This window comes from Anabrus simplex, chromosome 3 (genome assembly GCF_040414725.1).
Source record: "Anabrus simplex isolate iqAnaSimp1 chromosome 3, ASM4041472v1, whole genome shotgun sequence".
NCBI lineage: Eukaryota > Metazoa > Arthropoda > Insecta > Orthoptera > Tettigoniidae > Anabrus > Anabrus simplex.
This window is the reverse complement of record NC_090267.1, coordinates 184914361-184938318: the sequence shown is the minus strand read 5'-3', so window position 1 is coordinate 184938318 and position 23958 is coordinate 184914361. Positions and strand designations below refer to the sequence as shown.

Sequence of the window (23958 nt, the reverse complement as noted above, 5' to 3'; positions counted from 1 at the left end):
GTCGTCTCGCTACCGTGATGGGGCACTTTGGGGTGAGCACTCTTGATTTCTGTTCCACCTTAAATTTCATTTAATGTTTGCTTGTTTTTTCATATAGGAGTTTGCTCTAACCTCACCCAGACTCCCCACTCAATTTTTTCGGATGCCTTAGCTTTTCAGCTGGGCTTGCCTGTTTGTTTCCGAGGCATTCCCCTTTCCTTGTTTCACTAAACATGTAAATTGTAGTTTTATGTATTTACCTTGGGGTTTTGCCTCTAGTAGTTCCGTGTCACTTGACGTACGCTAGTTTTCCTCTGCCCCGCATCAGAAGTGTTTTTGGGTGTGGGACCAAGTTGAACTGGCATCTGCGCCAAGTTTTGATATTTTTGGTTTTACCCTTTTTCAATTATGTTGTTCAGATATTTTGAAAGGTACGTTTAGCTTCACTCTAAATTGTATTGTACGACTTGGGTTGTAATTAGATGTATGGTATTTGCTTGACTCTTTGAACCTATAGGAAGCTATTGTCAAGGAACGTGCAATTTGTGTGTCTCAAGGAACATGTAATTTGTAGTTCGCAAGTTCGGTATGACTGAAATTGTTCGGAATTCGCTTGTAAAATCTTTTGTAAATAATATTTTGGTAAAGAATATATTTTGAAAATCAAGGATCAGGGTTGATTTTCTGGAATCTGCAACCTAAGCCATCTCCATGCCCTTGGTGGGTTCCCAGCTCCTTTCACGTTCCTGGGTTTTTATCATCAAGTTGCCCCTACTGATATTTACCAGTGTTGTTATCAGCGGAGTTCCGCGTAGTTCATCAGCTGTTTTCTTGTGTGTGTAGTGTCTTAGGTACCATGTAATTGCACTTACTTTCCTCCCTTCACTGTGTTTGTTGTAGCCGCTGAAGTAACGGTTACAAAATATAATCATAGTACTTACAGGCACAGTTTCCAGCATAATCTCACCACTTAGATTGTCGCTCCACTGTTAGTTATTGCAAAATCAGGCTTGCAGTTGCTCTCAGTAAAGACTAAAGTATTCAAATACTCTATTACCTCCTCATTTACCTAGAATACCTCTTCAGTAATGCCTAGGCCATCTATGACAGTTGACGGTGGAGCTGTTGAGGATCGAACCAGCCTTCGTGCTGAATACCCAATATACATACTAACTTATCACCATCAGCATCATGTCTTATTTTCATTCACAAGCAAGCCAGACTAAGTTGAAACACTGATAACACCAGAACAAGAAAGTATAGTGAGAAAAGTAGGCAATAAGGAAAATTGTACCCTTGTTGTTTTACAACAGTCAGCTTTTATTCCCCTCAATGAAATGGTACTAATGAATGTTTAATTAGTCACCTGTGATAAGAGTGCAGTTGCAGTCCTGACAGTTTTAACGAAAGTCAGGAACAGCTTCTTGGCTAACAGTGTCACTGTCTTTTTCACTGTGCTCCACCGGTAGCTGTGAAGGCCCTTTAGGAACTCTGAAAGTTGGTGGTAAAAGGGGCTCTGGTTAAGATGCAGCAGGTCGTTATGCTACTTAGGTTCCAGAATGGGTAAAGAAAAGAAAAAGTAAATAAATGCAATGTAAATCTTAATCTTATACCAGTTGTACAGTATCATTTGAAGCAATTCCACATACTGTATATCAGATGACTATATTTGTAAGTAGTACAGGAGATATTATAAGTAGAATTTTGTAAACAATGTAAATTTATTAAGGATGAGCTGTGTGTTTAATAGAAAAAATAGTTAGCGTAAATTATATAATATTGTATTATAGGAAAATTTTATTCTCTTGTTAATTTAATATTTAGTGCTTGACAATGTATTTTAGTGTACCATTTGCCACCGAGGTAAACACCTCATTTGCAAATAAAGAGATTTTGATTTTGATTTGATTTTGAATAACAGAATCATGTCTGTCTGGTCTTCAGTCCAGAGTCTGGTTGGATCCTCACATCGCACCACCAAAGGTTGTGCGATTACAGGGAAAACAGAAAAACCAATGGAGACACTATAATGAGGAATGTGGTAATTTGCCATTGCTTTCTTCACTGGACCAGAAAGTATTATTGCATCCCATCTAGCCTTATGAGCAGCACTTTCCATAACATCCAGATGCACTAGTCGTGCTCTGAATGTTATTACTTGGCACCATCCATTTCGCAGCAGTTTCTGTACTGTCACAACCATAAATGGGAGTGAGACTTCAGTGGAAGCCACATTTTACTGTGGTCTGTGCCAGGAGAAGGATGCAGAAGTTGCTTCAGATTCTAGGAGGAAAAATGTACAGTTAAATAAGGACAACATTGTAATTGATACCAAAAATAGATTTTCAGCCCTGAGGGAAGTAAGCGATACGCAAGGACTTCTCCATATGGGAAGCAGCCAAACGTATAGCGCAAACTCCGTTACGAGAAGCGGCAAAGTTAGGCCTAAAATCCCACACAGTGCACCGGCGAAAGTGTCAAACATTCTTATATTTGGTGATAGCAGGTGAGGGTAATTACGAAGAAAATGAACAATGAAGATATTGCACCATCGGCCGTCATCTATTATGGGGTCCCAATCAAGAAGGTATTGGAAAACACGGAGCAGGCAGCAAGAAATCTCGGAAGTCGTGATGCAGTAGTGATCATCGGCGGGACGAACGACGGTTCTCACAACGACGCTAAGAATGTAATTTCTGAACTTAAATTTACACTAGGTAAGCTGACTCACATTAACATCTTTGTAATGAACGTGCCCCACAGGCATGATTTGATTCAAGACTTGTGTGTGAACATTGAAGTGGATAAAGTTAACACAGATATGGTTAAAATTTGTAAACATTTTCGTAATACTCAGGTAATTGAATGCAGCAGTTTCGAGAGAGACTGTTACACAAAGCATGACCTTCATCTAAACAATTCAGGTAAATGAAAGATAGCAAATATTGTTCTAGATTTTATTAATCTTAAGATATGTACTGTAAAAAAGGCAACTCCCTTGAGTTATAATACTGACCAGGAAAACTAGTAGAAAGAACCAGCTGTACTTCAAGCTGGCTCAGTCAACTAGAAAATGAAACTCTCAAAAGTAAGGAATTTCAAGTTACCCAATTGCAACAGTCAAGTTTTAGGGAGGAAGGGGATCTGAGATTGCTCTTGGTAAACTGTCAGAGTGTAGTAAATAAACAATTAAAATTCGATACATTGATGGAATCTTATGAGACTGGCGTGGTGATAGGAGTGGAATCGTGGTTGAAGGAAGGGGTGGGTAATAGAGAAGTATTTCCAGAAGCGTATACAGTCTATCGTAGAGACCGAGGAGATAAAATGGGAGGGTGTGTGTTTATTCTGGTGAAGGAAACTTATTGTTCACATGAACGGTTTACCGATGAAAGGGATGAAATATTAGGGATAAAATTAGTTTGTGATAATATGAAGGAGCTGGGAATTATAGGAACATATAGGCCTGTAAAAGAGGAAAGAGACATGGAAATATTTGAGAAAGTAATAGATTATACCCATAAAAACAATAATAATGATATGGTAATAATCGGGGAAGATCTAAACTTGCCTGAAGTTGAATGGAATGGAGCTGCAAGTGATGCCCATGAACAGAAACTGGGAAATAAGTTAATTTGCGAGGGAGGATATACACAAGTAGTACAAGAACCGACTCGTCTAAATAACTTACTAGATGTATTCTTGATTAAACCAAGGGAAATTGTTGATAAAACAGGTAATTGAAGGAATAGGTGACCATAAGGCTGTAATAAAGGATGTAGGACTGGTACCAAAAGGCTTAATAAGAGGGTCACACAAGACAAGAAATTGTACAGAAAAACTAAAGTTGATGAATTTGGGACTTACCTTAAATCACAATTCAGTTGTTGGATAAGAGAAAGGAGTAATGTGGATACACATTGGGCTAAATTTAAAGGAATCATTTGGGATGGAGAGAAGAGATTTGTACCTGTTAAGAAGGGTAAAATAACCTCAGACCCTGTTTATTATACAAGGGAAATAAGAAAATTAAAAAGAAAATGTAGAATAGTAAACAGGAAAATCAAAGAGGGTAGGGAGAATAGAGAAACTAGAAAACAGCTAATGAGGGAACTGAATAGAGTGAAAAAGGAAGCAAAAGAGAATTATATGAATGGCATTTTTCAAGAGGGTAATGACCACAAAGGGAAATGGAAAAAGCTGTATTCATATATTAGGAATCAAAAAGGAAAAGGAATCCAAATTCCTACAATGGTGGGAGAAGGGGGTGAACACTATTTAACAGATACTGAGAAAGCAAACCTCTTCAGTAGGGAATTCAGAGATTCAGTAGAAGATTGTCAGGACTTGGAAACCATAACAGAAGATAGAGAGGGAGAGACACATAGGGAAACAAGAAGCTTCTCACTCACAAATGAAGATATTTTCAGAGAAATCCAACTGCTTCAGCAAGGAAAAGCAGCAGGAAGTGATCAAATTACTGGGGAGGTATTAAAGACGATGGGGTGGTATATAGTGCCTTATTTAAAATTTATCTTTGACTATGTCATAAATAATAGTGTAATACCAAAGGAATGAAAGGAATCTATAATAATACCAATTTATAAAGGAAAGGGCGATAAAAGGAAACCAGAGAACTACAGACCAATCAGCCTGACCAATATAGTTTGTAAAATACTGGAGAGTTTAATATCAAAGTACATCAGAGGGATATGTGATGATAAAAATTGGTTCATGAGGAGCCAGTATGGATTTAGAACGAGATTTTCTTGTGAGGCACAACTGGTGGGATTTCAGCTGGACATATCAGATCAGTTGGATTGAGGAGGCCAGATTGCATAGTCATAGATCTTTCCAAAGCCTTTGATAGAGTGGAACATGGAATAATATTAAAGAAATTGGAGGGAATAGGATTGGACGTAAGGGTTACACGTTGGATAAAAACATTTCTAAATTCAAGGGTTCAGAAAGTCAAAGTAGGAAATAATGTATCGCAGGAAGGGAAAGTTTGGAAGGGAATTGTACAGGGTAGTATAATCGGACTGTTACTTTTCTTAATATACGCAAATGATTTAGGGAATAATATAACATCAAAAATAAGATTGTATGCAGATGACATAATTGTTTATAGGCAAATAAATAACATTGAGGATTGTTCAGAGTTACAAAGGGACCTTGAGAGTATCCAGCAATGGGTTGAAGATAATATGAAGGTTAATGGAGGCAAATCAACTGTTACAACATTTACAAACAGGAGTTTTAAAACTATATACTTTGGATGAGGTAGTTATCCCAAAAGATGGCAAGTGCAAATACTTAGATGTGAGATTTGAAAGTAATTTGCACTTAAAGGGTCATGTGGATGACATTGTTGGGAAAGCATACAGATCATTACATGTCATAATGAGGCTACTTAAAGGATGCAACAAAGAATTAAAAGAGAAAAGTTACTTAAGTATGGTTCGTCCATTATTGGAATATGCAAACAGTGTTTGGGATCCTCACCAAGAATACCTAATAAAAGAAATAGATAGTGTGCAGAGGAAAGCAGCAAGATTTGTAACAAGGGATTTCAGGAGAAAGAGTAGTGTATCAGAAATGTTAAAGGAACTTGGTTGGGAACCTTTAAGTAAGAGAAGGGAGAAAACTAGACTTATAGGATTATATAGAGCCTATACAGGAGAAGAAGCATGGGGAGATATCTGTGAGAGGCTTCAATTGGAAAATAATTATATCGGCAGGACTGGCCACAAGTATAAAATTAGAAGGAATTTTAGCAGAAGCGATTGGGGTAAATTTTCATTCATTGGGAAGGGTGTGAAGGAGTGGAACAGTTTACCAGCGGTAGTGTTTCATCCTTTTCCAAAATCTGTACAGATATTAAAGAAGAGAATAAACAGCAACAGAGAAAATAAATTTTAGAGGGCATTCGACCAGTACAAGTTATTGTAAATAAAAAATGAGTGTGAATAAATTAATTCCATCCCCTGGTCTAAGGAGTTTGGACAGCCAAAGTAGGGGACTGCCTGTAGGGGTGAAGTACAGTGAGGCCTTCGAGGGCCCTGGGACTTCTACGGGAGCTGTGAAGGCCCTTCAGGAACTCTGAAAAGTGGTGGCAAAAGGGACTCTGGTTAAGACGCACCAGGTCGTTATGCTACTTAGGTTCCAAAATGGGTAAAAAAATTAATAAGTAAATAAATGTAAATGTAAATTTTAATCTGATACCAGTTGTATAGTATTAAATCAAGTAATTCCACATACTGTATATAAGTTGACTATATTTGTAAGTAAGGAGATATTATAATTAGAATTTTGTAAACAATATAAATTTATTAAGGAAGAGCTGTGTGTTATAACAGAAAAAATTGTTAGCGTAAATTGTATAATATTGTATTCTAGGAAAATTTTCTTCTCTTGATAATTTAAAATTTAGTGCTTGACGATAATGTATTTTAGTGTACCATTTGCCACCGAGGTAGACACCTCATTTGCAAATAAAGAGATTTTGATTTGATCTAGTTGATATGTTATGTGATTGTGCAACTGCGACTGCCAGCTCTCTTGAACTCCTCATCCCCTCCCTTTCAATATTTCCTGGGAGGTACAAGCGAGTCAGGCTTGGAAGTGCCTGACCACCCTGTGGGCGTGTGGAAGCCTCTGCTTGTATTGCAATTTTTGTCTGGTGTGTCTGTGAATTTTCCGAAAGATGAAACTAGAACATTCCTATTCTGGCCGTAACCTGAAGATTCTAGAAAATCATCAGCAGGTATATAAAAGAAGGCTTACCACAAACAAGGGAGTGTTGTGATGCAGTGTTGGATTGTGTTGAAGTAGTGTTGTTGTTTTGTGTTGTTTTCTTGCCAAGCAATATGTGTTGTGTAGCTCAGTGTATGGAGCAGTCACACAAATTGATTATGCGAGTTATTGGTCTTGTCTGGAGTCAAGTGAACAGCAGTCATGTGTTGTGATAGTTAACAGACTTGTGTTCAAACCTGTTTGCATGGTTGCTGAGTGGAGTGACTGGTGCGTGCGAAGCCAAGTGAAATGTGGATCCTGTTAATTATGATTACAGAAGGATCACTCATTCCAGGTAAATATGAACCAGCTGGAGACCTGCTGAGAGAACAAGAGACTTTTGCAGTTAGTCTTTAATTAATGAAATGCTATCAGTCTTTGTCATGTGTATGTATGTGTATGTATGTGTATGTACACTAGTGTCCATAAGTTATGAGTAAGCAGGGCAACAGGAAATAGACCGCCAATCACATGACATATGCACCTACCAACCTTACGTGTTCGCTCTTTATAGGAAAGGAGTGTTCCCTGCTTTGACTAGCGGCGTAACCGCAAGGTAAACACAGCCAGTGCCTGCACCCCATATTCCCTCAGTCATGGTTGCCCTGCTATAGTGTGCGGAGTGTAGCCTCGTGCTGAACGTGACAACATAATGGCACGATGACGCCTTTTGGAACCCGTTTTGCAGGGTAGAATACTCGGCCGCCTGGAAGCAGGCCAGACACTGACCTAAGTCGCCGTATCCTTGAATGTGCCACAAAGTGTCATTTCCAGGCTTTGGAGACGATTTTGAGACACAGGAGATGTTAGTCGTAGGCCAATACCAGGTCAACCAAGAGTAACCCCCCCACAGCAGGACCGATATCTGGCCTTAACCGCCCGATGAAATCGGAGTGCACCTGCAAGACAATTGTCGGCGGAGCTTGTAGCTGTCTCAAGGATTGCTCTTTCCTGGGAAACTGTATACCAGAGGCTCAGTACAGCAGGGCTGTTTTCCTGACGTCCAGCGGTGTGCGTCCCGCTCACTCCAGCACAGAAATGGGACCGTTTACTGTGGAGTCGTCAACATTGAAACTGGACCATGAATGAATGGAGGGAGGCATGTGCTCTTCACATAGGAATTCTGCTTCAGTTTGCAGAACGATTCCTGTCGCACATTAATCTGGAGAGAACCGGGTAGCCAATACAACCAGAGGAACATTGTGGAACGGGACCAGTATGGTGGTGGTGGCGTCATGTGTGGGGCGGCATCATGATGGATGGCCGTACGGACCTGCACATTTTCATGGGTGGTCCAAGGAACACTGTTAACGCTCGGAGATACAGGTATGAGGTACTGAGACCACATGTTTAACTCTTCAAAGGTGCGGTTGGTCCAGACTTTTTCTTAATGGACGATAATACCCAACCGCACTGCGCTACTCTGGTGGATGAATTTCTGGCTGGGGAAGACATTCATCACATGGACTGGCCAGTGAGGTCTGCGGATCTGAACCCTATAGAACATGCCTGGGGTGCATTGGAGAGGCAAATTGCATCCTGTCAGCCTCCTAAACGAGGCCATACCGCCTGATAGGAATGTCAGACGGATTGCTGAACAAACGGAAGCTGACTCACACACCATATGTCACACAACTTGTCCAAAAAAATAGTCAGAAAGGTTCTGATAGTTAAGGTAAACCTTTGACAACTAACAAAACCTGGCAATGTCTTCCACAACAAAATATGCTGTTAATAGGGTGTATGGTTACCCTGAACGGCCACAGATGCTTCACAGTGACGTGGCATGCTCTCTATCAGATGGTCCAAGAGCTCTTGTGGCAGTCGATCCCATTCCTCCGAAAGGGCAATGCGAGGTCTTGGAGGGTCATTGTAGTGCGTTGCAGTGCACACGGAAGCGAGAAACTTTATCCCCTCATCATAGGAAAGATCGATAAGCCACAATGTTATGGGTGTCGGGCACTTTCCATGCCAGTACAAAGCATCTAAAAATGCAAACAGTACAGAAATCCAAAAAATAATGCATTTGCACAGGGGAACCAACATAATTTATCCTCGTCTTTGAATTGTGTGATGTTTTTCTTTCATGGCGTGTGGTTATGTTTGTAAGTTATTTACCCAAGTGCCTTATTTGAACATTGTAAATCCGCCTTGTTGGTTACATGTTGGAAATAGTTTTTTCCCATGGCATTTGAAAGGTTTAAACCATGAATCGAGGTGATTGCATATATTAATGTGTCTTAGAATACTTTGTGACGTGGCTAGTGTTTACATTTCTGAAGTATAAGAGAAGTGCCATGGCAGGAAATCGTACAAGGATAGTCATAGGAAAGTTCAATTTTAAGGACATTGGGCACTTTCTGTGTAAATACAAGGCATCTAAAATGCTTACAGTATAGTAATTCAATGAATAAAGTACTTGCACATGGGAGCCAGCATAGATTTCTTATCTTTGAATCGTGCTTTTTTTATTTCTTTCTTTCTTTCGTTGCGTGAGGTTATGTTTGCTAGCGAGATATCCAAGTGCATTATTTGAATACTGTAAATGCACCTTCTTGGATACATTTTGGAAATAGTTCTTTTTTTCATGGCATTTGAAAGGTATAAACTGTGAATCAAGGTTAACTGCATGCAGTAATGGGCCTTAGAATATTTTGTAACGCAGTGGGGTTGGTACTTCTGAATTGCGAATTGGCGGTTAATTCGAAATCACGTAATTCGAAGTCCGATTTTTGAGTCCCAACGGCTTCGAATTAACGAGGTTTTACTGTATTGTTACTTTTGTTGATAGCAGCCTGTTCTGACTTTATTTAAAGTTACTATTAAATTACACTCGAGCAATGGTGTGGAACGGAGACACAGCACACAGGTTGATGCTGCATAAGTCAGACATTGAACATTTAGAGAGTGGTACAGTAGAACTTTATTCCAATTGTCAGTGTTAAAACTCGAGCACTTTAATTGAAGGATGATATGTAAATAAAAGTAATATTAATATATTGTTGTGCAAGTTCTACAACTTCTACGTGGAACATGAATGGAGACGTGTGTGTGCAAAATACATGGAGAGCAAAAAACACAAGTTTGGAAACACAGAGCCCAATCAGCTGCACTAAAAAAGAAAACTGACTTTTCTGCAATAAAGAAGATTGTATTGCAGAAACAACAGAAGCATTCTATGCAGCATGTGTACCTGTGTAGCTGCATAATCCATAACTTTGTAAGTAGATGAATAAATATGTTAATGGCAGGGGTGACCTTCCTTCAGATGATTGATTACGATTACATTTTGTTCCCTAAGAACATGAAGGAAAATGAAATCAAAGAGCTTGTGAAGTAAGTATCAGTACATTCTTTATTACTATATTTAGTTTTAAATGCGTTGTGATAATTTTCATTAATTTTTCTGTTTGTTAGTAAATTTTAAAAATCCACCTAAGGGACATAAAACCCATAACATTATTATTAAAAACCTATGTATTATGTAAGTTACCAACGCAGATTATATTTAATACAATATATACAAATATGGAGCAGAGCTCTGCATGTGGGCGATTCAAACCCCACCATCAGCTGTCCTGAGAATGGTTTTCTGTCGTTCCCATTTTCACAGATATTCCAGATCTGGCCAGGACATCCTGCTATGGTAATGAAGTAGACTGTAATGCCAGCGTTTCAACACCATGTGTCAAGCGGAAGTTAATATTTCGACTCCCTAAGGGGACCAATGGCTTTGGGTGGATGAGTCTCTTTAGATGGGATGAGGTTCTCTGGGTGGAGGAAATGCCATCTGAATCCATAAAGCAGCGTCTGTTCTCCACGTTAGGGTTGGCTGAGCCTCTTATACCGGGCAGCAGCAGTGTAGGAGATTGTCTGAGGCAGATGCTCACATGGGTGGCAACAGCAAGGACCACTGCATGGCAGAAGGCAGTGTTAAACCTCTTCTATATCTTATCGAGAATACTGCATGATGGAAGAAACGGATGAAATGAATGAAGTTATAGTGCCAGAAGATGGGACCCTCAGGTTGGATGGCACTCATTATGCTGTTGAGGAAGATCATTCAAAGTACTGGTGATGCTAATGACGCACTAATGGCTGCCGATGCTGCCATTCAAGAAAACAGAATCCATTCAAGAAAACAGAATCCAAAGCTGTAAGGAAAAATAAATTGTGAGCATGTGTAATGTGTAGACTATGAAACAAGGTAAATTAGAAATTGTTAAAAATGAGATGACACGATTAAATATAGATATTCTAGGTATCACAGAATTAAGATGGACTGGAAATGGCCATTTTCAATCAAGAGAACACACAGTATATACTCAGGATGTGAGGAGAAACAAGAGCATGGTGTGGCTTTTGTGATTTGCAAGAAGACTGCAGGAACTGTACTGAGTTACAATGTTGTAAATGAACAAGTGATGTCCATAAGTTTTAATGGTCTACCTCTTAACTATAATACTGGTATAAGCCCCAACAACTGATACTGAGGGAAAAAAAAAAATATTGGTGAATTTTATAATCCAGTACAGCCAGTAATGGATACAATTTGCAGACAAGATCTGTTACTTCTGATTGGAGACTGGAATACAAAAAGTGGAAAAGGCAAAGAAGGAAATTTTGTTGGATCATGTGGATTGGGCATTCAAAATAAAGCAGGAGAATGGCTGTTTTAGCTTCTGTGATTCCGGCAATAATTGCCAATACATGTTTCAAGAGCCAAATCATTGCTTATACACCTCTACATCACCTGATGGAAAATACAGGTTCTAGAAGATGGAGGAGTACCATTACAGCAGCAACAACTCGGCCAAGTGCAGATTGTGTGTCATGAATTGCTGATATATAAATTACAAGTCAATCTTAGAGGCCTAAGGGTAACCATCTCCCAACATACGACCTAGATACCAAGATGATGATGATGATGATGATTATTATTTACACAATTATGACATGATTAGTTATTTTCTATTAACCTTAATAATAACAGTGTGACTATATAAAGTCTATAGTTTGAGGAAGGCTAAATCTACAATATTTCCATAACATACGAATAACAATTTAGGACTTCGTCTATTACTTGGTAGGTATCGGTGACAGAGTTGCCTAAAACTAGCAGGTGAGGCTTCTCTGATAGAGATGGGTAGTGTATTCCATTGCCGTGCTGAAGAAATAACAAATGAGTTTGTGTATCATGTGGTGCGGTGAGGTGGAATAGATTAGAGTGCATCAGATTTTGAATGTGTTCCGAAACTGTGATTGGATGAGAGGTGGTGAAATTGACTGTACAAGTAGGGAGGTGAGCACGAGGAGAGCACTATGATCTATCAGCTTCATGGTCCGTATTGATAGTTTGAGCACACAAGTATGAAGGATGAGAATTTTCCACCTAATCGTTTTCATACTTGTGTGCATGAGGAGAGTATTCGATGAAGAAGGCATAAAGCATGAAGATTACGGCGCTGCTTGAGTTTTAGCCAACAGGGTTCATTGTAGGCAGGTGTAACATGGTCATAGTAACGTAGGTTACATATATTGCAAGTAATCAGCTTCATTTTCCGTATCAAATTCTAATCACAGAGCCTTAAAATAATTGAAAATCTTCCACCTTTTTGATACCTTTTTGCTTTTTAGCAAATTAATTAATTATAAACACTACATGTTTCGTTCTTATTTGAGAACATCTTCAGCTGTTGTTTAGCTTAGGTGAATCACTAAGTTTTTGAGTACATTATTTTCAGGTACATTGTTCCTCTTAAAAACTATTTGAATATAAATTGGATTAAAATTATATTAAAACAATGTGATGGTTAATGGGTTGATGAAATGAGACAGCATGAATACATAGTTAGCCTACTTTAAATAACTATATCTATTCATTTGAATAATTGTTGTTAAAAATTTCAAAACTCTGATACACTAAAAATTATCTGTTTGTCTTCCAGTTAAAAGGGTTTTTTTTTTTCTTTCTTAATGATTGACTTCTTGACACTGTTCTAAATATTGTTGAATTTTCACTTCTTTCGCTCCTTCCAGGTTGGCTGTTATTTATTTTGAGCTTACTTAATGTGTCTTAAATTGAGTTTAATGCGGAACTTTGAAGCTGATTGCCATTGACTTTTTGAGAAGGGAGCTTCATCTCAATTTCTTGCTATTGTTAAACTCCAATTCTACCGTGACCCTGGAGGAGCTACATTTGAAGCTGCTTTACGTCTTGTATAATTATACGTAGCTCCTCCAGGGTCAGGGTTGAATTGGAGTTTAACAACAGCAAGAAACTGAGACGAAGCTCCCTTCTCAAAAAGTGAACAGCAATCAGCTTCAAAGTTCCGCATTAAACTCAATTTAAGACACATTAAGTAAGCTCAAAATAAATAACAGCCAACCTGAAAGGAGTGAAAGAAGTGAACATTCAACAATATTTAGAACAGTGTCAGGAAGTCAATCATTTAAAAAAAAAAAAAAAAAAAAAAACCTTTTAACTGGAAGATAAACAGATAATTTTTAGTGTAACAGAGTTTTGAAATTTTTAACAACTATTCAAATGAATAGATATAGTTTTTTAAAGTAGGCTAACTATGTATTCATCCTGTCTCATTTCATCAACCCATTAACCACCACATTGTTTTAATATCATTTTAATCCAATTTATATTCAAATAGTTTTTAAGAGGAACAATGTACCTGAAAATAATGTTCTCAAAAACTTAGTGATTCACCTAAGCTAAATAACAGCTGAAGATGTTCTGAAATAAGAATGAAACATGTACTGTTCATAATTAATTTTGCTAAAAAACAAATAAAAAGTGTCAAAAAGGTGGAAGATTTTCAATTATTATAAGTCTCTGTGGTTACATATATACTGAACACAGGCATTTTGCGCGCGTTGTAGTTTGTCATTAAGAGTAGCAGTCAGTTTGTTGTACAATACGTCACAGTAGTCGAAATGAGGTTATACGAGAGTGCAAATGAGGCGTTCTTTTAATACTCGAGAAAATATGTTGTGGAATCTTGTGAGTTAAGTGTCGCAATTACTTTCCTGGAGATGCTGGTAACTTGCTGCTTCCAAGAAAGATCTTCGTCTATCATAACACCGAGATCCTTGATAGATTCACTGAAATCAATAGGTGAATTTTGTAGGTATAGTTTTGGTAAAGTGAAGTTGCTTATGGTTCTCGTACAAAACTGAGGATGAGAATTGTAATAGCTTGAAATTTTACGTTATTTAATCAAAGTCCATGCCTGTGAGTCCAGTTACGTATTTCTTGTAAGTCTCTATCGAAAATTTTAATTTTTTTTTCTTTGTGCCTATTTGAGCATCTAGTTTTGAAAAACGCTGTTTGTATCATGCCGACTATCACTTGAGATTTTAAAATTGTTAATATTTTGCTAATATAAAATGTGTATAGCAATTACAAAACAACAACAATAATGAGCACATTATAAAAATAACAATTTTTCAACAACAATAATAATAATAATAGTAATAATAGAGACACCTAGCATTCTGTGGGCACGTTGGCAGGATGCATCCTACCAGGTTGACCAACTGGATTCTCAGCTACTGGCAAAATAGGAAGACCAAGTCACCATGGTTGATGGAAGTGGATAAAGATCTACAGGAACTGGGAATAACAGAAGGAATCTTAAAGGATCGGACAGCACTCGGGAAAATGCTTAAACATAAGAAGTTCCAGGACAGACTACCAACAAAGAAGACTGGCGCCCTTTGGACAAAGGAGAGGAAGGAGCAACACAGCCTGAGGATGCGCAACTACTGGGCAAACATCAAAGTCCATTCCAGAATGCAATAGTTGAATGTCGTGGTCCTTAGCTGGCCTATACGAAACAAGAAGAAGAAGAAGTAATAATTACAATAATGAAAATGGGAGCTCATATGAAATTTTATTTTAATTGATAAACTTCGTCAAAAGTTACTCAAATGTAAAATTATTGTTCCATTTACCACAAAAGACTTCTGAGAAAGAGAAAATACAGTCTTCTCAACAGATAACTTTACTAATATGTAGACAATCTTACGTATTCACGCAAATATGAAATACGCGGGAACATGCGGTAGGCCGTAAAACGAACTCCAATCATAATGAAATGTAAGAAGCTGTTTCGAATTCATATGTCAATAATATGTTCATTTGCGCATAAACCTATAATATATTGTAACATATCGAAAATATCACTTTCGTCAAGCACATGTTTGCTGCGAGAAGCCATGTCTTAGAGTTCACTGAGTGACAACATTACTGATGCATGCTGGTCGAAAATATCGTAAATTCTCTGACTTAGACATATAATACTGCCAACTGCTAAAATACTCTCGTAACTAATACATGAAGAAACACAATGTAACCACCAGAATGCGTGCATAGCTCGTTCTCGATTTTTAGTGAATTGTCAAACCTTACTACGGGCTATGCCCGCAGCGTGGCCTGAGCGTAATTTTGGCCGCTATGAGCTATGCTCGCAGTTAGACCGGAAAGAGTTAAGTAGTGCAGTACTAGTGCTGTGGTTACGTTGAAAACCAGACTGGTGTTCGTCAAGAATATCGTGTGTTAGCAAGTAGTTGGAGACTTGTTGGTGTACAATGAATTCTAGGGCTTTTGATAGGCCCGATAATATGCTTACAGGTCTATAGTCGGTTACGTCTTCAGGCGGTGATTTTTTAGCAAGCGGGACGACAAAGGCAGCTTGCTATAAGGAGGGATACGCGACAGTCATTAGTGAATGGTTAAATATGTGAGATATAATAGGTAAAATTATGTCAGTTATTGTCATAATAACTTCTATTTCTGTGTTGTCTATCCCTTTGGACTTCGATTTTATTCTAAATATGGCTTGTTTAACTTGCGAGGGTGTCACATTTGAAAAGTAGAAATTTTCTCTGTCAGGTGCAGGGGAGTTGTAATTGATGTATAGTGTTCTGTGTTTCCTTTCTCTGTCAACTGTATGTCCGGGAGTAGTAAAATACTGTATGTATTGAGGAAGTCCAGGGGTATGTCATTAGGATGATTGTCTCTTTGTTTACCTATTCCCATGTGTTTTAGTTCTTTCCTACCAAGCTCGATAGCTGCAGTCGCTTAAGTGCGGCCAGTATCCAGTATTCGGGAGATAGTAGGTTCGAACCCCACTGTCGGCAGCCCTGAAAATGGTTTTCCGTGGTTTCCCATTTTCACACCAGGCAAATGCTGGGGCTGTACCTTAATTAAGGCCACGGCCGCTTCCTTCCCACTCCTAGCCCTTCCCTGTCCCATCGTCGCCATAAGACCTATCTGTGTCGGTGCAACGTAAAGCAACTAGCAAAAAAAGAAAGTTCTTTCCAAGCCATAGCAGGACTAGTATTTTGTTTTAACAGGGTATGTACATGTCTAATAGCTGTTTATTATCTAAAAAATTGAGCGAACTCTCTTCTTCTTCTTCTTCTTCTTCTTCTTCTTCTTCTTCTTCTTCTTCTTCTTCTTCTTCTTCTTCTTCTTCTTCTCCTTCTATTGTAAATTTAATGTTATTAAATGTTAGGGTCCAAATCATTTAAGATGTTCAGAATATTGTGAATGTCGTTAAGTTCCTTATTTATTATGGCATAAGTATCGTCAACATAGCGTAACCAAAGCTCCAGTCCTTTGATGTGACCTAATATCCGAGTGTGTTCTAGGTAATGTAGGTATATGTTGGCTAAAATCTCTGAAGCCGGAGCTCCCATGGGGAGCCCGTCTTGTTGGTAGACGTATATTATTATTGGAAGAAAAGAGATTGTGATTGAGCACAAACTTTAGGGTAGTTATGAAATCTTATATTTCCGGTGTACTGATGCGTGTGTGATCTAATAGATTTATTTTAATAATCTTGATGGTGTTTTTTATAGGAAATTAGTATACATATCTTTAATATCAAAAGAACATATTTCATGAGAAGAAGTTAATTTAAAATCTTTAATTATCTTGCAAAATTCACTGGAGTTCGTAATGAAATTTTTGGTGTAAAAAATGTAATTTTGAGTTAAAAACTTATGAATAAATTGAGAGGTTTTATATATGGGACTTCAAATTCCTTTGTATTCTTAAGCTGGCATCTTTCTCAATGGCCTTAAACTTGTTGTTGTTGAAGAAAGTTTCTGTTTTTTCAATGTAGTTGGTTTTGTTGAGTATTACTACTGTTGTACCTTTATAGGCTTTATTAGCAGGATTAATAAAGGAAGCCTCATGAACAATCTAGAAAACATTCACTTTCTTCTCGATAAACTAGAGAACAAAGACCGGAATTTAAATGAAATGAATGAGCATAAAAAACCACTATACAAGCATGTAAGCAAATAAAGAGAATGGGTAAACGGGAAACATATAGACTCAACAAGTAAAATGTTGAAATACGACATCACGGAAGCACAGCTAGAACCCCCTCCCTCCTCACAAGACGCAATAAATTATGACACAGCCTTGCCTCTCCTTTTTCCGCCGAACCGTGCGAATAAGCAGGTAGTGACACATCGTTATTACACCAAGTGGAGTACACACACATCCTCAAGGTACTGGGGAATAAAAACCTTCTAGAGAGAGGTGAGTTAAGACAACATAAGCTTTGTATTTCCATCCCTTTCCGTGACTAATTAAATTCTGATATAACTCTATGTTTAATGACACACTGTAACAATTTTATGTATCCTTTGCTGGTTGCAGGTTGTGAGGCAAGTTGCCCAATTAGAAAACCGCTATTTCACCCAATACAACAGTGAAGCTACCTTCAGACGACAGCAAAAAGAATAGCTTTTCACAGCCTTCTAGGACAGTTTAAATGGAGTTTCCAAGGAAGAGTTTTAACACATCATACAATTATTAAACACTTGATGACTGTAATACACATCGACTTTTTAATTGTATACAAGATCTAGTCATTTAGTGATTTTATAGAAGTGCCTCACCACAGACGTTTAAAAGACGTTTTCAAAAATGTTTAATATGTTTCACCAACACTATAGATATGGATTTTAATTTTAGGTATCCTACTTTATCCCTTCTTATCCAAACCCCCCCCCACCTTTCCTTCTTCAACACCACATAGTAATAGTTTTTTAAGGTTCCCATGGGAAGAAAGAATAAGGTTTTATAACGTGCTTACTATATATGTATCATCATCTAAGTTTGTTGGACACAACTGAAGATGACCACTAAGTGGTCGAAACATGTACTGTGATTGTTAATGTTTTTATAATTTTGACAAAGGCATGTAATAAAGTATTGATTAGGTGGTAATTTAATCTAACAATTTGATTTAACTCATCAATGCGGTCATGAAGTGGACAGCTTGCAATACTGGAAATGTGTTAATTTTCCTTCATTATGCAGTATTTCGTCTGTTGAATGAATCTAAATCCTAGTATTTATCTTCAAAGCTTAATTTACTCTCCTCCTCTCATGAACATAACACACGATAGACTACTACACTCTCAATTCCTATGCATCGCTCATGTTCATTTAACCGCTCCTTTCAAGTGTCTGGTGCAAGGCTATGGAATTCCCTTCCAGTCATTGTTAGGAATTGCACTTATTTAGCTTCTTTCAAGCGGTCTTGCTGAGATTACCTATTAAATGTATAACCAGCTTGTATGAACGGCAGTATGAATGGAAGAATGAATAAGGTTAGGATTTATATTTTGTTTGTATTATTTCTTTACTCTGTTTTATGAAGTTTATTATAGATAATATGTGGTTAAGTGTAAGAGAGGGCTGTGAGCCTTAACTTAGCCACAAATGAAGCCATAAAAATAAATATTTCATTTAGTATCGTATCGTATTTATTAATGAACATAACAGGCGTTCAGCCCCGAATACATGTTCACAATAATAATAAATAAATAAATAAATACTAACTTCTGCTACTGTACACCTTGGCTGTGCCATGAAGCACGTCAGATACTCCGGAAACGTGACCTCAAAAGTTAGGTCACCACGGTAGTCATCCTCCATCTCTTCATGCCACGTCCAGCTACTCCCCTGTCTAATTCTAAATTCACACTTAAGCCACCCTACTCCTCCAACAGAAATTTACAAACAAAAATAATAAAACATCAATAACTAATAAAATTAATAAACGTAGTCCAACCTAAGCCACCACTCTCCACCATATACAAAATAAAATGAACAATAAAACAAAAAGACCTAACGCCTCAGTTATAGACCAGAACCAACTCCATCAACAACAGTTTACAACAACTCACGAAAAAAAATAAAAGTAAAAATAAGACTAAGAATAACAACTATCCCATTTCTTATTGCTGGTCCCAAACTATCTTACCTCCTCAGCCGGGTCTATGTTTACATTCTACTGCTGGTGTTGCAACTTTCTGCTTGTTATCACTCACACGTACCCACTCATTACGCAACCTTCTTGCTTCAGCATTTTCATCACCTTTATTGTTTCCTGACCTACTCCAAAATAAGCTACAACAGTAACATTACACGATTGCATACCAAACCAGCCATAACACTAACATTGCATTCAATCATCACAACATTTCAGCCTCCCATGCCCTTAATTACTTACTTACTCGCTATATTATTGTTTCTTGCTTCTTGTTACAATACCCTCATTACTTTTCGTAACTCTCCACATGTCCGTAAAGTTTCTATTTCTCCCTCCGCTCAAACTCTGATTCCGCTCGAAACTCTCACGGGTTAACTCTGACCTTACTTTTTTACCCTGATCTTGCCTTACTACACCACTACACTCAGCCCTCTCAGCTTCTTGTTGCTCACTCTCCTTGCCCCCATCACCCATTTGTTCTTCAGCCTCTCCACTGCACTGTCCGTCCACTGCTCTTTCCTTGCCGTTGTTCATACTTCCATTTAGCACCTCTCTCTGTCTCTCTTGACACTTTTCAGTAATACTTCCGATAATTACACTTCTACCCTCGTTATCCTTCACTTGCCTATTATCTTCCACTCGTTTGTCTTCCCCATTATTCACTACACTTCTCTTAGCCTCCTCATCTTGTTTCATCCTCCGTTCTAGATCCATCAGTCTATTCACCGACCATATTCTCCTCCAGTTGTTGCCTGTCACCACTAATTCCTGTCCTCTGATGACTGCATTCAACCCCTGCTGCCTGGCTCGTATCATGTGTTTTTTAAGGATTCTTTCATTCCTCCACGCTTCAGTTCCCATGTCCCTCCTTATCCATATTTTTTCCCTTTGCACGTTACCTGCATTACGCACCACTGTATCAGCCATCAATGTAGAAAATAATTACACTTTGATTGGCCTATTACCTCTAAATCTTCCCACTCTTGTCACATCATCAATGTCCACTTCACTGAAATTTATTTTCATTTTACCCTGAATTATGTCCACTACTTTATAAATTATACTCGTCTTATCTTCCTTCTTCCCCTCTTGCGCTCCATATATAAATAAGCATTTATTTCTACGACTTCGGGTGTTAGCAACTACGTCGGCTTTCAGTTTCGACATCTCCTCTTCCAATCTCCCTATCTCCTCTCAATGCTGAAACTTCTGCACCATTTCTTCTCACCTGTGAAGCTGTGTCTTCTACCTTTTCTTGAAACCACCCCTTCATTTTTTCAAACTCCCTCGTTTGTTCCTTGATCATGTTTTTGATTTGTTCGAAGGGACATGTCTCCGCGACCACCTCTTTTACGATTTTTCTGATTGTTTCCATGTCCTCCCAGCTCATATTTCCCCTGGAAGTCGGACCTGGGTTCAGTTCTACTCCCCCGATCCAAAGCAATATCAAAATCACCGCTGCAGAAAGCATAAATTCTCCTATTTTATCCAGTTCTATTTTACATCCTCTTGTCTTCACTTCTTCTTTCTTCTTTCTTCCCTCCCAACCACCTATGCTCGCCCTGTACTGTTCTACACCAATCATTGCCTGTAAGCACCTCGCTGACTTCCAACACTCCGCACTTACACTACCTTCTCCCACTCCAGGGACCCTCCACTCCGTACGTCTGCACTCGCCGGTGGCTCTAGGTGAACTGAAGCCATAAAAATAAATAAATATGTATGTCTCTTATTTTGAATGCCCTTCAAGTTTGCACCCCTGTGTACTTAATTAAGAAAACTGTGAAACCGTCTTTATTCCTGCAGCCTGTGTACTTGCTTCATCACCATGCCCCCTTGTTTTTATCGCTTAAAGTATGGTAGATGCAGCATCCAGGTGGATTCAAATATGGTGGTCCAACAGCCACTCTATAGTCTTTCTTGTAGCTCATTGGCTTTTACCCAATCCTTTAGGAATATGAACAGGCTGGATGCTACTGACTCTTATCATCTCGATTGGCATAGCCCAAGGGATTTATTGTACTTGCTCTGAATGAATGGTAATGGCATGCAGTGGGAATTTCCTGATGGCTTAACAATGTGGACTGTTTCTGAGAATAGCTTTGGAACCCTGGACAACGCAATTTGAGGGTAAAGAGTAGTACCAGAAGAAATAGCAACAGAAAATGTAAAAATATATACCTACGCAGAAATAGATGACAGAGTCTCAAGAACAGTAGAGCAAACAAACGGTGTCCTTCAAAGTGATCCTTTGAGCCCCCTGCTCTTCATAATAACCACTGCAGCAGTACCAGAAGAAATAGCAACAGAAAATGTAAAAATATATACCTACGCAGAAATAGATGACAGAGTCTCAAGAACAGTAGAGCAAACAAACGATTTCCTTTATAAAGGATGTAGTCATTTGCTGCCAGTCTTCCGCCCCTTCTAAATCTCATTTTCACTGTTTTCTTCTCATTTAGAAGATCTGTGAGACTGATGATGGAACGCACTGTACCGGAACAACATTTCGACTTCGTAAAAGGGAAATCAACATTTCACGCTGTGAAATGCTTAGAAGATGACATTGAAACAGCTCTAGAACACCCAAGAGGAAACCTGCATGCTATCCTCATAGATTACACTAAAGCGTTCGACCTCCTAAATAGGCAGTTGATAATAAGAATAACAGAAGAAATCACAGGAGGAAGTCAAGAATCCAGATTCATGCAAAGTATCTTATCCAAAAACCAAATAGAAATAGATGACAGAGTCTCAAGAACAGTAGAGCAAACAAACGGTGTCCTTCAAAGTGATCCTTTGAGCCCCCTGCTCTTCATAATAACCACTGCAGCAGTACCAGAAGAAATAGCAACAGAAAATGTAAAAATATATACCTACACAGACGACATGGTAATCGTATCCCAAGAACTTCAAAATGCCCAAGAAGTGTTCAACAAACTCGTAGCATGGGCCGAAGAAAACAATTTTAATCTAAATGAGAAGAAAACAGTGAAAATGAGATTTAGAAGGGGCGGAAGACTGGCAGCAAATGACTACATCCTTTATAAAGGAAATCCACTGTGAAATGTACCAAACTTCAAATATCTAGGAATCACGTTGCAAAGCCATGTTGACACACATGACCTACACATCAGAGAATGCACCTCAATAGCCAGGATGGCAGCAGAATAAATAAATGTAAATTTAAAAATCACAATTTACTCTGAAGAAACTATCTTTGGAAATGGCGATGACCATATTCTGCCGGAAAATCGCACCAATTATGACCTACGGATTAGAGGTGACATGGAAGAACCTAAACAAGAAAAATCTATAAGACATAGTCAAAGAAGAAGACAAAGCTCACTTCCTGAAGAGTTCTAAGTCTATCAAAGTACACACCCTCTTGCCTGGCCTACGTACTAGAAAAGGAACAGTTCATAGAAGAACTTCGCCTAGACCTGCTCCTGCCAGCCACCAAAGCCTACAAAGATCTACTAAGAGAACTCACCAAGAAGAAACAAGAGATATGGCCAGAGTTTTTCACCACGGATGCGATGATCTACAGGGAATGAACTAAAGCCAGATACGACCTACGACACATCGTGATGAGAGTAGCGGTCCATGGGTTTCACCACCGACTATGCACAACGGAGAAATACCATAACCCAGAAGACAAGTGCAAGTGCAATCTATGTGGGTCAAATTGTGACTGATACCATGTAAAGTGGTGCAAAAACAGAGGAACCTCACTAACAGATTTCTGTAAGACATAAAACGGACTAAAAATAAAAATCGCAATTTACTCTATATTACCTCTTGTAACATGATCTTACATCTGTATGGCTATTGGCTGCAATTGTTGTTGTTGTTGTTGTTGTTATTATTATTATTATTATTATTATTATTATTATTATTATTATTATTATTATTATTATTATTATTATTATTATTATTATTATATGAATACAAAATACCTACATAAATAAAATGTTGAATTAATACTAATCCAGAAAATCCTCGTTCAGTACATACAGTATATCACTACATAATATAAGTCATGCAAATTAAAGTTTTAAGACATGACCTCCATTTAATTCCACCCTCTTATTGCATCAACGACACTTAGAACAAGTGATGATGTTATGTATGTATGTATGTATGTATATATATATATTATTACACTTTTACTTCCTTTTGTGAATTGCTCTTATTTGTGTATTTCTTATATTATGATTGCTTTCAGATATGAAAAATGCTGTCCTGAAATTGAAAGATGGTAATGGCATTGATACTATATGCTTGTACATTAGTAATTGGGCTAATCATTTGTATCCTTTGGGAATGCTGATTGGTGCTCACATCTGTGCCACATTTGTGAAGAAAATTACAACAAAGAATAGCTATTTGGTGTGTACTTCAATGACCAACATACACCTCTTATCATTATCTTCATTTGTTGATAATAGCAGGTATGTTGCACTGAAAAGTTTGAAGGTTTAAGTTTCACTGGAATTGCAAAAAAAAAAAATTTAAAAAAATTGTCACCTGTAGGATTTTTTAATGTTAGTCTTCAAGATGGCAGCTTGTATGTATGCATTTCCTTGTTCATTATGTTGTAGAAAGGTCAAAACAACTGATAAAGATCTTTGTTGTAATGGGGATTGTGATCAATGGTTTTGCCGTGAGTATGGAAATTTTGAACAGTGATTACCAAAAATACTCAGAGTGTGAGAACTTTAAATGGCAGTGTAAATGGGTTGATTGTTTGCCGTCCATTAACTTAATAAACTTGATAAAGGTTTTCTTTGAGAATGTACACATGCAGATGAAGAAAATGAAACAAGTGCTAGTGGAAGAAATGCAGAAAGTAAACGAGGCAGCTAAA

At 38.0% G+C, this 23958-nt stretch overlaps 1 protein-coding gene across 1 annotated transcript in view; it reads left to right on the top strand.

The window, feature by feature from the left end:
• Window positions 1-23958, top strand: part of LOC137498947 (uncharacterized) — a 70132-nt gene that overhangs the window by 9709 nt on the left and 36465 nt on the right. Inside the window, exon 4 of the mRNA XM_068226822.1 lies at window positions 23317-23542. Within this exon, the coding sequence (XP_068082923.1) occupies window positions 23317-23542 (226 nt within the window). The remainder of the gene's footprint in view (window positions 1-23316; window positions 23543-23958) is intronic.